This window comes from Monodelphis domestica, chromosome 5, assembly GCF_027887165.1.
Source record: "Monodelphis domestica isolate mMonDom1 chromosome 5, mMonDom1.pri, whole genome shotgun sequence".
Classification (NCBI taxonomy): Eukaryota; Metazoa; Chordata; class Mammalia; order Didelphimorphia; family Didelphidae; genus Monodelphis; species Monodelphis domestica.
The window spans coordinates 132,987,856-133,001,167 of record NC_077231.1 but is presented as its reverse complement, the minus strand read 5'-3'; the positions used below and the strand labels follow the sequence as shown (position 1 = coordinate 133,001,167).

The window sequence follows — 13,312 nt, the reverse complement described above, 5'->3', positions numbered from 1 at the left end:
CAAGAAAAGATCCACATGAGAATGAAGGGAATCCCATAAATCAACTCAGAAATTGGAGATAGTCAACAGAGTGGATTTATAATTTCTCCATCTTTGGATCCCATGGAAATAAAGGAAAGAGAAACTGATAAAAATATCAATTGTGGCAAACTCACTTATGTTACAAATAAATTAATCATTTGTGTTTATATATAATAGAATCAGGACATGTATGTGAGAATGATTATTTTTTGCAATACATGATCAAGAGAACCCTTAAATCATATTATGCACTCCTTTGGGTTTTCCTGATTCTTTAGGAACTTGAAATAGTTATATTTTTCTGCTGGAGACAAACTTGCATAAGATTTAGAGCATGAGGAGAAAAACCTTTCCCAAGGCAGCCCCCATGTGCCTGGGTTGAATTTGCAACCATAAGGTCTCTAGTAGCCTCATATTACTTCTAGGATCAAAAATAAATTTTTCTGTTCATCACTTTATGCCCCTTCACAGACCCTTCAAGTCAGTCAAACTGACCTTTTTTTATGGTTCTTCAAACATAACATCCTACCTCTCATCTCAGGGTCTTTGCATAATTTGGCTCCCATGGACATTTTTCCATCTTCCTCAACCTTTTTCTCCTTCCTTTTCCTCTTCCTCCAGCCACTCTTCTTTATTTTCCTTCTCCTCCTTTTCCTTAGCTCTACCTCTTGAATTATTGTTTTCCTTTAGGTCTCAGCTGCAGTATCACTTTCTACATGAAGCATTTCCTCTTTTCCTCCGACCCCAGCTGCTAATGCTTCCCCTTAGGTTTCCTTTATTTATTTTGTAAATATACATACACACAAATGCATGGGGGACATTTTGCTTCATGGAGTTGAGACCAAGCAGAGCTACAGATAGCAAAAGCTAGCTGGAGATATATAAATATATTGTCCATCCTTCCAAAAGCATGCTGTCTACTTTCTTCTTTAGGGCAGGGTCTCTATTTCACTTTCGTATTTTTATACCAAATACCTACCATAGTGACTAACATATAGTTGGTGTATAATAAATGCTTGTTGATTAATTGAAATTCTTGGCTTATTAAATAGCTTTTAATCACTGTTTCCCTTAATCTACTTATCTTTGTCTATTTTTTTCTTAACCTGTTTCCCTCCCATTTCCCTGTTGAGTAAAATTTCTGTATCCAGCTATTTTGTATGTGTACTCTTCCCATCTTGAACTAGTTTAGATGTGAGTAAGGTTCAAGTATTGCCACTCTTGCACTATCCCCACTCAGTTATCTTCTCCATTGTATAAACTCTTTCTAGCATGCTGCATTTATGTGAAATAATTTCTCCCATTTTTCCTCTCCTTCTCTCTCCCAGTGCATCCCTTTTCCTCACTTTTTCATTCTTCTTTTGATATCTTCCCAACACAAAAAGATCTATACTCATGCTCTCTGTCTAAGTAGACTTCTAACAGCCTTAGTGATGATAAAATTATGAGGGGTTGTATGTATCATCTTCCCATATGGAAATGTAAACAGTTTAACTTTGCATAGTCCCTTATGATTTCTGGCTCATGTTTATACTTTCTCTTGAGTCATGTTTGAATGTCATATTTTCTATTCAACTATGGACTTTTCAACAGAAATGCTTGAAAATCCTCAATTTCATTAAATATCTTTTTTTTGCTGGGTACATTGTTCTTGATTGCAATCTCAGATTTTCCACCTTCCAGAATATAATATTCTAAGCTCACCATTCCTTTATGGTCATATCTATTAAGTCTTATGTAATTCTCACTGTGGCTCTGCAGCATTATTCCTTTTCAGTTCCTTTTAGTATTTTCTCTATGACTTGGGAATTCTTGATTTCAGTTTATAGGAGATTTCTTTTTTAAGACTTCTTTCAGGAGGTAATTGGTAATTTTTTCCAATTTAAACATTGCCCTCAGATTCTAAGATATCTGTGTAGTTTTCCTACATAATTTCTTGAAATATGATGTTTAAGCTCTTTTTTGTTCATAGCTTTCAGATAGTTTAATAATTATCAAATGATTTCTCCTCTAAATCACATGTCAGCTGTATTTTATATGACATATTTCACATTTTCTTCTATTTTTCTATCTTTTGATTTTGTTTTGTCATTTCTTGGGAAGTTTCATTGAGTCATTAGCTTCTATTTGGTCAATACCAATTTTTAAGAGTTATTTTCTTCAGACTGATTTTTGAACCTTTTTTGCCTTTTGTCTAATTCTGGTTTTAAAGGAGTTATTTTCTTCAGAATCTTTTCAATTTCTTTGTTTAAAGTTATTTATTTCCTTTTTCTAATTTTCTTGCATCACACTACCTCCCTCCAATTTTTCCTTTATCCTTATTATTTGGTTTTTAGGGTTTTTTCTCCTTAACTATTCTAGGAATTCTTATTGGGCATGTGTCCAATTTGCTTTTTTTGTTGAGGCTTTGCTTGTAGATGTTTTCAAGTTATTATCTTCTTTCAATTTATGCTTTGATCTTTCTTTTCACCATAGTTGTAATTAATGATTGGGTTGTTCTTTTTAGTTTGCTCATTTTTCCAGCCTACTTTTTGACTTTATACTTTAAGTTAATATTGAATTTGACTTACCTCTGAGGAGTTCTTTCTGAGTATCTTTTGTTTTTACAGCTCTGGGAGCCCATAAGTTTTCAGTCCTTCCAAAATTGTGGATCTAAGGAGAGATATATTCACTGCCCTCCTTATCTGTCTTATACATGTCTCTGTCCCAGGTTTGGGTCTGTTAGATCATGTATGGTTGTGTTTCCCCTGACTGCAGCTGGATTCACTCACTTAGTCTGCTGGAAGTTTTTACAAGTTCAGAGAAACTGAACAGCTAATTCCTTATGGTTTTGGTCTCCTGCTCTGGTTCATTCCACTGCAGTCATATATATAGCCAATAGTTAAAACTGAGTCCCCATTCTGCTCCTGAATTGAGAGTTATACAGCTATGTTTCTGGAATGTGTTCTTTGCTGCTTACATAGTAAGAGCCTTTATGGCCTATGGCCATATGATTGTGACTGCTGCTCTCTGCCCTGGGACTGAATGATGGGTGACAGGACAGAACTGCCAGATGACACCCCTGTCTCTGTCCATCTCTTCCATCCAGGTGTTCAGTCCCTTTGTCATCCCTTGCTGCTAGGCTATTCCATCCTCTCCTGCTGCCCAATACCCTTCTGCTGGTACATTGTGTTCCTGGTTAGCTCTCACCCAGTGTCTCTAGAGCTCTCTATCTTCCTAAGATGTTCTGGACTGGAAAATTTACTCCTTGCAACTTTTTCTTGACTTTCCTCATCAGAATTTAGTCTGGAGTGCTTTCTAGGTTATGGTAGAAGAACTAAGGCAAAAATGATACCTCTCATTTACCATCTTGACTCCTCCCTCAGGCTAAATAAAAAGCAATTCAACCTTAGTGGGAATAAAAGAATTCTTTAGTTGATTATATTGATTTAGATGGCTGAATTAATCCAGAAAGCCTAAGCTATCACATAATATATCTAGATTTTCCAAAAACTTAAGAAAAGTAGTTATTTGTTAGTGGAGTCAGGCTTAGCAAGATTCTTATTTGGCACATAGAAAGCATACTCAGTTTGAGGTAGGAAGATATAAACTTGAGTCCTGACTCTGACAGTAATTGTGTGGTCTGGGGCAAGCCCCTTGATTTCTTTGAGCCTTGGCTTCAGTGTCTGTAAAATGAGGATAATAATTCTTGCATTGCCTCTTTCACAGACTGAGGAGCAAGATATTTCTAACATGCTATATGAACATCTGCTATTATCAATAAAAGTAAAAACCTGCCTTGAAAATAGAAAAAAAATTTACTGGAGCTACGATTTAATTGGCACATGAAACATTCTACCAATGTATATCAATATTTGTGCTGCTTAGACTGCTTACACTCTTAGACTGTACCTGGATCATTGAGAGGTTAAATGATTTGTCCAAAGTCACTTATCTAGTATGTGTTAAAGGTCTGATTTGAAATAGCATATTCCTAATTGGATAATCAGCACTCTAGTCATAAAGTAATATAATTAGTATCATACAATAATAAAAATATAATACATAACAATATAATGTAATTTAAAATAATAAACATGCATATTATTTTTTTATGGTTTCATATGTGCCAGCCAGAGGTTTCCATGACTTTCCCAGGGTCACACAGCTAATAAGTCTCAGGCTGAATTTGAACTCAAATGTTCCTGACTTCAGGCCCATATTTCTAGCCACCTACCTGCCTCTTTAATGACTATACCGATCTGCTTTTTAATGATGTTTTTAGAATTGTAAAATATGGAAATTATGCTGAAATTTGCATTCTTGTTTCTGTAGATGCAATCTTCCTCCTCTGTCCAATGAATACAATAAAGATGTTGGATCCAAAACCCATTTGGTGACAGCTAACCCCAGCATAATCCGTAAAAGGTAAGATAATGTTTCATCCATTTCCAAATGAACTGGAAAAGAAGACTCATGCTTGTAGGGCCCTGGGTAATAATAAACATAATTTACAGTTTGGGAAATTAAAAAAAATAGGTTTGGACAGGCCAAGAGAATCTGGGAGAAGCATATCCATTAGACCAGCGCCTAGAAAAGCAAGCAGTAGTTTCTGCTGCTTCAGAGAGAATAAGAATGACATGGAGATCTGTTTTTTGGCTTGAGTAAGCAGTATCAAGTTTTGCTTATTCACTAGTCCTGTTTCATTAATTAACAAATAATTAAGGACCACAAAGTAACCAGGCAAAATGGACCTATTGAAGGTTGTCCATTCAGTTTTTTTTTTAAGATGTAGGAATTACCATAGAGCCTAATTCAGCTTAATGTATTCCAAAGATTATGACTAATGTAGATTTTATGGGTTCTAGGTAGTGGGTCTCCAAGAGAGAAAGCTTTTTGGGAAGGCAGAGTTATCTCTCTAAGGGTTGTTTATTTAGAAAATTCCCTTGAGAACTGTGTATAGCATATCAGTAATTGTTTTTCTAAGTACCCTGTGATTTCTTACTAGAGGAAATTCTCTCTCAATAGAGATGTTTTTTTCCTGTAACACATGCCTATTCTGCCAGGAAACGCATCCAAATTAGGGTTCCGTATGCTAACGGGGATTTCTACTTTTGGTGAACTACCAAAGCTCTGCAGCTGCCACCACAATTGTAAATATATCTCTCATTTCCATAATGACTTTGAAACAAAGTTAACAGAGTAACATAAAAACATTAATAACTGTCACATGCTAGTTAGTACAAAAGTAATAATGGCCTTTTGTATTTTGTTTCTGTCAGTTGAAGATAGATGGCACATTTTCTTTGTAATTTAGTATTGTGTAAATATAACAGAGCAAAAAATTATAATTACTTTATCCTTTGTAATATTTTCCATAGGAAAGAATAGCTGTAGGTCTCTGGATTATTTCCATGCGGCCCTTCCATTTATATGGATAAATTAAGGGGGGAATTATAAACTTATCTTCATTTTCTGGATGTACAAACTGAGATACCATAACGAAAGAAAAACATAAAATCCAACCATTTCAGTTTGGCATTTGTTGCCCTCCATGATTAGTTCCCATTTACCTTTCCAATCTCACCTAAAATCTTAGGTTATAGGAGTGTAGGATCATAGATTTAGAACTGGAAGGGACTTTGGAGATCATCCCCATGATTTTATCATTGAGCACACTGAGGACTTGACCAAGATCACACATTTAGCAAGGCAGGATTTGACTCTAAGTCTTCCTTATTTGAGGTCAAATGCTCTATTCCCAATTTATTTTTAAAGGTAGAAATAATCTTAGCTCCACAATTTTACCAATGAGAAAACTGAGACCCACAGAGGTCAAATAATTTCCTCAATGTCATATTATGCCTTGTTAGTGGAAGAGTCAGACTAAAACCCAGGCCAGTTTTCTTTCAAAGTTACTATGTGGTCTCTATTCCATTGCTTAGGTTACTTGGTCCTCAGTTTAAACAGATTAGGTTCAATCTTGGAGGCAGTTCACCCCCAAATTATTCTTTTTGGCTCAATTTTGTCCTTTTCAGAATTTCCATGGGAAAATATCTAAATATACTTTTATGTAAACAGATGAGGGACAAAGAGTCCTCCAATATAAAAGACTAAATTAAAAATATCAGGTATAGGGCAGCCTATTTATTGTACCCTATAGGGGATGCAGAACACACAAAGGATTCAAGTATTTACTTAAGCAAATGATAAAATTCTTCCTCTTATCCACCTACCTCTAAAATGTATAAAGTCCTACTGATACATCATCAGGACTTGGACTCCCCTTGACACATCAGTGAGTCACAGTCTCACCCCAGAGGCATTTATGAGATTCATAACCCAAGAAGTCAGGTAATATGATATAAGTTGTATATATATTATCACATGAATCCTATTTCCATATTCATAATGTTGTGAAACAAGACACATATTGCTTATACCACAGAAAAATTCATGGGGGAAATAAAATGAAAAATGTTATACTTCAGTCTACATTTGGACTCCATCTGTTCCTTGTATGGTGGTAGAAAGACTTTTTTGTCATGAATCCCTTGAAGTTATCTTGGGGCCTTACCTTGTTGATAATAGTTAAGTCATTCACAATTGATCATCATATACTATTATTGTTACTGTGTACAACATTCTCCTGGTTCTGCTCACTTCACTTTGCATCACTTCATATAAGTCTTTCCAGGATTTTTTTGTGATCATCTTGCTTGTCATTTTTTATGGCACAGTAGCATTCCATTATATTCACATACCACAACTTGTTCAGCCATCCCCTAATTGATGGACATCCCTTCAGTTATTCTTTGCCCCCACAAAAAGAGAAGCTATGAATATTTTTGCATAAATAGGTCATTTTCCTGTATCTTCAATCTCTTTGGAATGCAGAATTAGCAGTAGTATTGCTGGATCAAAGGTCATACACAATTTGATGGCCCTTTGGGCATGGTTCCAGGTTGCTCTCCAGAATGGTTGCATCAGTTCACAATGCCACCAATAGTGTATTAGTAATCTTTGCATGAATCTCTTGTAACCTGTTTTTGTACTTATTTCCCTTAAAAATTTTATATTATAGGTATTTGTGTGCCTAGCTTAGCTTCCCTACTAAGGCATAAATTTCTTGAGGGCAAAGACTGTGTCTTTATTGTCACCTTTTAAACAGTGGAATTTATATATCTGTATATATATAAAAATATAAATAATAAAATATAACATGTTATTTTATGTTAATTATATAATTGCATCATGCTAATTATGTTATATATTATGATATAGTATGATATTAATTGTATTATACCCTAATATTCTGTCTTAGAATTTAAACTAATTATCAGTTACAAGGCAGAAAAGTGGTAAGGACTAAGTGATTGGGTTTAAGTTCCTTACATACAGCTAGGAAATGTCTTGAGATCAGATTCGAACCTGGGGCTTTCCTATTCTAGACCTGGCTCTCAATCCTTTGAGCCACCTAGCTGCTCTACTTAATAGATATTTGTTGAAAGAATCAAAGGAATGCTTGGATTTAGATCTTGATGTCCCTGAGTTTCTATTTTTTAATGAGTGAATTATTCTGTCTTCTCATTCATAAATTATTTTTGCTCAAATATTGTTTTGGAATAGGCCTTGATAGAAGATGATTTTCAGTGGAATTGTATGTGCAAAGTCAGGTAAGAGTTGGAGGTTAGATAAGAGTGTCAAGTGAATAAAGAAATGACAGGCAAATGCCTAAAATTGAAAAGCAGTTGAAATTCTGCTATCAACCTCCAGGTATATACCACCTCCCACATTTATGCTGCTTTCTGGCTACCCAGAAATCCTGTTGAATCCCAACTTTATCCAAAATTACTTTTCCTTTTTCTTTCCACTAAAATCTAAACTCTCACTCAGTGAGCTCATTTTCCACTAGGAAGAAAGAAATATGATCCTATGATCATATTTCATGCTATAGGGCAACTGACTAACCCATTGAGTGGGTTATTTTCACCTCAAAGGAAGAGATTATTAATTCAAATCAATCTCTGATTAAAAAATAGTAGACTAGCCTCAGACACTTCCTAGCTGTGTGACCCTGGACAAGTCACTAAACCCCAGTAATCTAGCCCTTACTGCTCTTCTACCTTTTAACTGATACTCAGTATCAACTCTAAGACAGAAGATAAGGGTTTAAAAAATAATCTATCATCTACCTTGCTCAAACCCTTTGTTGATTGCTGGCAGAACAAGCTGGAATCTTGCTGCCGAAAGATTGCTGACTCTTGTTCTAAAAAACATACTTTCAAGATGATACAACTACTCCATTTTTGTACTCATTTAAATCCCGGTTTCTCTAGAGGCATTTCAGAGACCTTTGTGAACCTAAAATAACCTTTACAAGAGGTGAAGAAACCCATTTCATCCTAGATCCCTTTTTAACTTTTTTTTAAACTTCAAAGATATTTCTCTGCCTGAAGTTAGGGCATTTTCCCTTGCCAAAGTGCCCCCCAAATAGAATTCCAGAAAACATTTCTAATAGCTATTTTGGGGGGAGGGTGTGAAGTGAGGTACTTTATAAAGCAAGTCTGGACACCTAGAAGTTCAATTATTGGAACCAGTGTTTATTTATCAATCTATTGATTAATAAATGCATTTACCAGCCAGGACAGACTTTCCTAGTGAAAGCTGCCCCAAACTGAATTAGAGTTTTTATAGGGTTACATATGTGCAAAATCTCCCCGAGCAAGGAAGCCTTATGGTACAGAAGCCAGGTGTGTCATTAGCAGGTGTGTACTGGACATTCCATTATATATCTTATCCTATACTGGATTTATCTCTTCCTTGTTGGTTATCTCTCCCTAGTTAGGGAATAGAGTCTTCCCTCCCTGCTGGGTCAGGATCAGAGTGAGGTAAAGATGGAGTTGAGTCAAGTAGAGAGAAAGAGGATGAGTTGTCTTCCCTCTCAGCTCTCTCTGACAACCCTACTCTGACTGCCTTCCCAGACTTTAACTTCTGTTCCCTCAGAGACCTAGACTAAACAAGCTAGTTACTGTTAGCTTCCCTCTCCCTGGGGAGAGAGATGTCACTTTCCTCCCCCCAACTTCAAGTCTCTCTCTAGATGTAATGGAGTCAGTCACTTGTTCTTATTTAAACTGCTTTATTCTAAAGGAACAAGATAAGGGATAGGGCAGCTAAGTTTAGGAATGGGGCAGAAGGGAAGAAGGAGCCGGGGTCCCTAGAATAACTGAAACCCTTCTCCCCAAAGTCTGGCAGATGAGATTCTGTGGTCTGCCCCCCACCCCCGGGTCAGTTAGAAGAAGTCCAGGCTCTAACTGCTTTGGCAGCTGTAATCATTTTTTTAGGGGATCTGAGGGAAATCTTTCTTCTAGTTGACAGTTTCCAGTCCTATTCACTTGTTTGTCTTCTCTGGGGTATTGGGGCAAGCTTTCCTGGGAGGAGATAAGTACTGGTAGCTTCCAACTGTCCAGTTCAGCTCACTTCCTCCCCTTTCCCAGAATTCTCTCTCCTTCCTGCTTTTCCCCGTTCCTTCAGAATTCTCCAGCTTGCCAGATCTGCTTCTCTGTTCTGCTGTTAGATTAAGTCCAGTTCCTTTTACAAATCCCCCTTTTGGCTTTTGCAAAGTTGTCAGCTTGACACTTTGCGGTGAGTTAAATCTTACTTACCTTATGTGGACCTAAATGCTACTCTGTCTGTCTGCGTGCCATCCCCTTTATACCCCCTCTCAAAATAAGAAATCTTAGCCTTACCCGTGTCCTTATTCTTAAGTCTATCTTATCTTCCTAGCTAAAATCTGGGTTTAGGAAAGCATTTTAGGTTAAGTGCATGGGTACAAAGCTTCGAGACAATGAAACGATTTGGGGTTTGGGGATAAACAATATCTCTAATGCTATGCAACAAAGTTTGTAACTATCTAATAACAATGACTTATGGAAGTTCTTGACTAACACGAAATTTTCTCAACCCCTTATATCTAATGCTTATTTAAAGGTTTATCTGTCACAATGTATAACTATATGCGATCTTACATGCTTCAAGTTTGATTCATCCTCTCTAGTTTATATAACTTCCCTTTTCCACCCTAACCATCTCTGGCCCTGTTTGTTAAGGGTTAGATATGTTCATTCCTTCCTACTCTAAGTTAGTCTATTAGTCTGTTAGTAAAATTTACATTATGCACAAGCCTGTTTGCTGTATAATTCTAACATATGATACATACATATTACATATATACATAAGTTCTGCTTTGGAGTCAATCAGACAGAAAGGCATTGTCTTCCTGCCTGTTTGAGTCCTGCAGGAACCTTATTTACAAATATATGCCTTTTTTTCATGGACCGTGCTTATTTACAACAACAGTCCCTAAATCAGTTTGTTTTTTGTGTTTGTGTACTAGCTGTACTGTGCTGTTGCATGCATATACTTACTCCTTGCCAATGTTGCCTGTTTAATCTGTTTCTTTTCTTCTTATGCAGGAATTGTGTGCATGTGTGTGCATTTCCCCAGTGTGATGTTAATGTGTATGATGATTCATCTTATGTGATACTCTTTAGAGTCCTTTTCCTATACAGTTCTTAGTTAACAGTTCTTTTGCTGTGTCCCTTATGTAGTCTGATGTTTCCTGGAAGATTTTCTCTGGTCCGGTTCTCTTCCTCTGTTCGTTGACCCGTCTTGACTGTTGTCTCACCTTGATTGTAGATTTTTCTGTCTTTTTACCAGATCTTACAGGATCGTGCATGTGTGTAAGAATGATTGTCATCATGTGCGTGTGTGTAAGAGTGATTCAGATTGGGTGAGTGCTAGAGCTAGTTTTGAAGTGTATCTGGTTTGTTTTATGTGTAAGAATGTATGTGGTGTTTGTGTTGTGATGTAGGTTGATAGAGGGTTGAGATGGAGAGTTAGATGGATGTCATTCTTTCTGTATTATAGTCTGTCTATCTTTATGTATTATTCAATTTAATTATAACTTTCTATGGGACTATCTTCTTCTTGGTCACTCTCTCTTTGAGTTTGAGTTTCTTGCATGGGATCTAGGGCAGTCTCTGTATCAGTTTCATCTGGGACGGTTTGGTCATGCATTTGATCTGGGACAGTTTCTGTATTATTTTCATCTGGGGCAGTCTGGGCAAAGTGGTGTTTAACATGAGAAGCATGGAACTATGGTTCTTTCCCTATAAGTTAGATTGAAGTGGGCGTGGTGAAAGTGACTTGGAATGTTTCATTACAATTTGGCTCTGTTGGTGTGCTTCTGGTGGTTTTTCACATACACCTTTTCTCCTGGGCTGATGTTATATAGTGAAAAATTCAGTGGTACCCTTTGCACTAATAATCCTAAGCTTCTCAGTTCTTTTAGCCTATCCTGTATCTCTGTCAGATAGATGTGCAATTGGCATTCTCCTCCTAGCATGGAAATGTAACATGGTTTAGTGGTCTGTCCATGCCAAAGAGGTTGTCCAAAAAGTAAATGTGTAAATCTCCTCTGGGCTTCATTCTGGATGGAACAGTGCAAGTGAGAGAACTGTCCACTTTAGGTGTGTTTGTGCACATAATTTTCCCACTGCAATTTTTAATTCTTTGTTCATCCTCTTAACTTGCCCTGAACTTTCTGGTCTATAGATGTTGTGCAGACTCCCTTTTATACGCAGGTTTTGATAGATTTCTTTCAGGATCTTGGATGTAAAGTGAGTTACTCTATCTGAGTCAATACTATTTAGAATGCCATATCTGGGAATTATTTCTTTCAGGAGTGTCTTCACTACAAAGGATATATTATTCTTTTTAGCTGTATATGCCTCTGTCCACCATGTTAATCTGTCTACTAGCACTAATAGATATTTATATCCTCTGTCACTAGGCATGTTGATGTAATTTATCTGCAAGCATTCAAAGGGTATGAAAGCTAGTGGTCTCCTTCTAATGTCTTGCTCTTGAAATGACCTTGGTTGAATTTTCTGCAAAGGTCACATACTTGACACACTCTTATTGCATGTGTAGATATCCCTGGGGCTGCCCCAAGTAATTTGATTTTGTCTAACAATGCCTTCACCCTATAATGTCCTCTTGAGTGTGTGACATTGCAGAGATGTTGGTACAATATCTTGGGCAGAATGGGTTTCCCTCCTTCCGCTATCTGTATTCCATTTACTAATTTTGCTTTTAGTTGTCTCTTTGCTCCCTTGGTTGGTATTGTATTGTTTGGCATGGGAAGGTTCTAATGGTAGCCAGGTTCTTGACCACATCTAATTCTTTTAGTCTAGGGGCTTCTTTGGTCTCTTGCAATTTTTGTTTTAGTTCTTACTTTTCTTTTTCTTGTTCTTACATGGGTCTCATATTAAGTATGTAGCAGAATCTCTCAGGTCTGAAATGGATAGAGATTCAAATCCTGGACAAAAATGCTTGAAGAAATGTTCCAAGTTCTGTGAACATCCCTTCAAAAATTGTCTTCTAACATGGGCAATTGCTTCCTGGCTCACCTGATTATAACCTAAAATGACTTCCATGTTCTCTAGAAGCCTGTCAATATATGCAGATGGGTGTTCTGTCTGCTCTTGTCTCGGTTTGTCAAATTTTCCCCAGGCATTAGGTCTTGCACAAAATTATTTAATAGCTTCTAACAAATCTTCCCTAGCCTTTTAAAAGTAGGTCATGTTAAGTGGAGGTGAAAAATCAATGTCTTCAAAGACTTCCAGTCAGCTAGTAAGATTTACATTCTCACAAGTTTTGTTGATGAATTGTTTGTTCTCTTGTGGGGGTAAATAGCTCAGAGAGGAGGATTTGTACATCCTGGAAATCTGGGTCATAAAGTTTGAAAGCTCTTTTCAGCTCCTTTAGATAACCAAATGGTTTAACACAGAATCTGGGCATTCTCCATTTCAATGAATCCAAGTCCTGGATGGTAAAGGACTTGTGTATTTTTGCATGGAAAATCCCTGAGTCTGATGTTACTTTAACAAAATCCCTGAGAGGCATGATCTTGTGTGCCCCTGGGACTTCTTCAGGCTCAGTGCTAGTTTGCTTATCCATCATGATCTTGTCAGTGCTCACCCCACAGTCAGAGCTGTTGTTATACTGGATGTCTCTGTGCCCTTGCCTATGTCATTATCCTTAGTATCTTCCCCAGTCACTATCTCATTTTCCTTCCCCAGTTTCTTAACCTTCTTCATATTAAATTCCTGGCATATCTCTGTAATGGTGGACATTTGTGAGAACAAGAGATCTAGCCTGTTATCAATATGACTGTTCACTGTCTTCTTGCCCAAGATTATTCTAATCCCATTCTTTACGTTGTTATATATCTGCCAAATAGCCACTA

General features: G+C 36.9%; 1 protein-coding gene across 1 annotated transcript in view; it reads left to right on the top strand.

Annotated features, from left to right (window-relative positions):
• ST8SIA1 (ST8 alpha-N-acetyl-neuraminide alpha-2,8-sialyltransferase 1) overlaps nucleotides 1-13,312 on the top strand; it is a 131,757-nt gene that overhangs the window by 76,440 nt on the left and 42,005 nt on the right. The window contains exon 4 of the mRNA XM_016425868.2: nucleotides 4,336-4,428. Coding sequence (XP_016281354.2) covers nucleotides 4,336-4,428 — 93 coding nt within the window. The remainder of the gene's footprint in view (nucleotides 1-4,335; nucleotides 4,429-13,312) is intronic.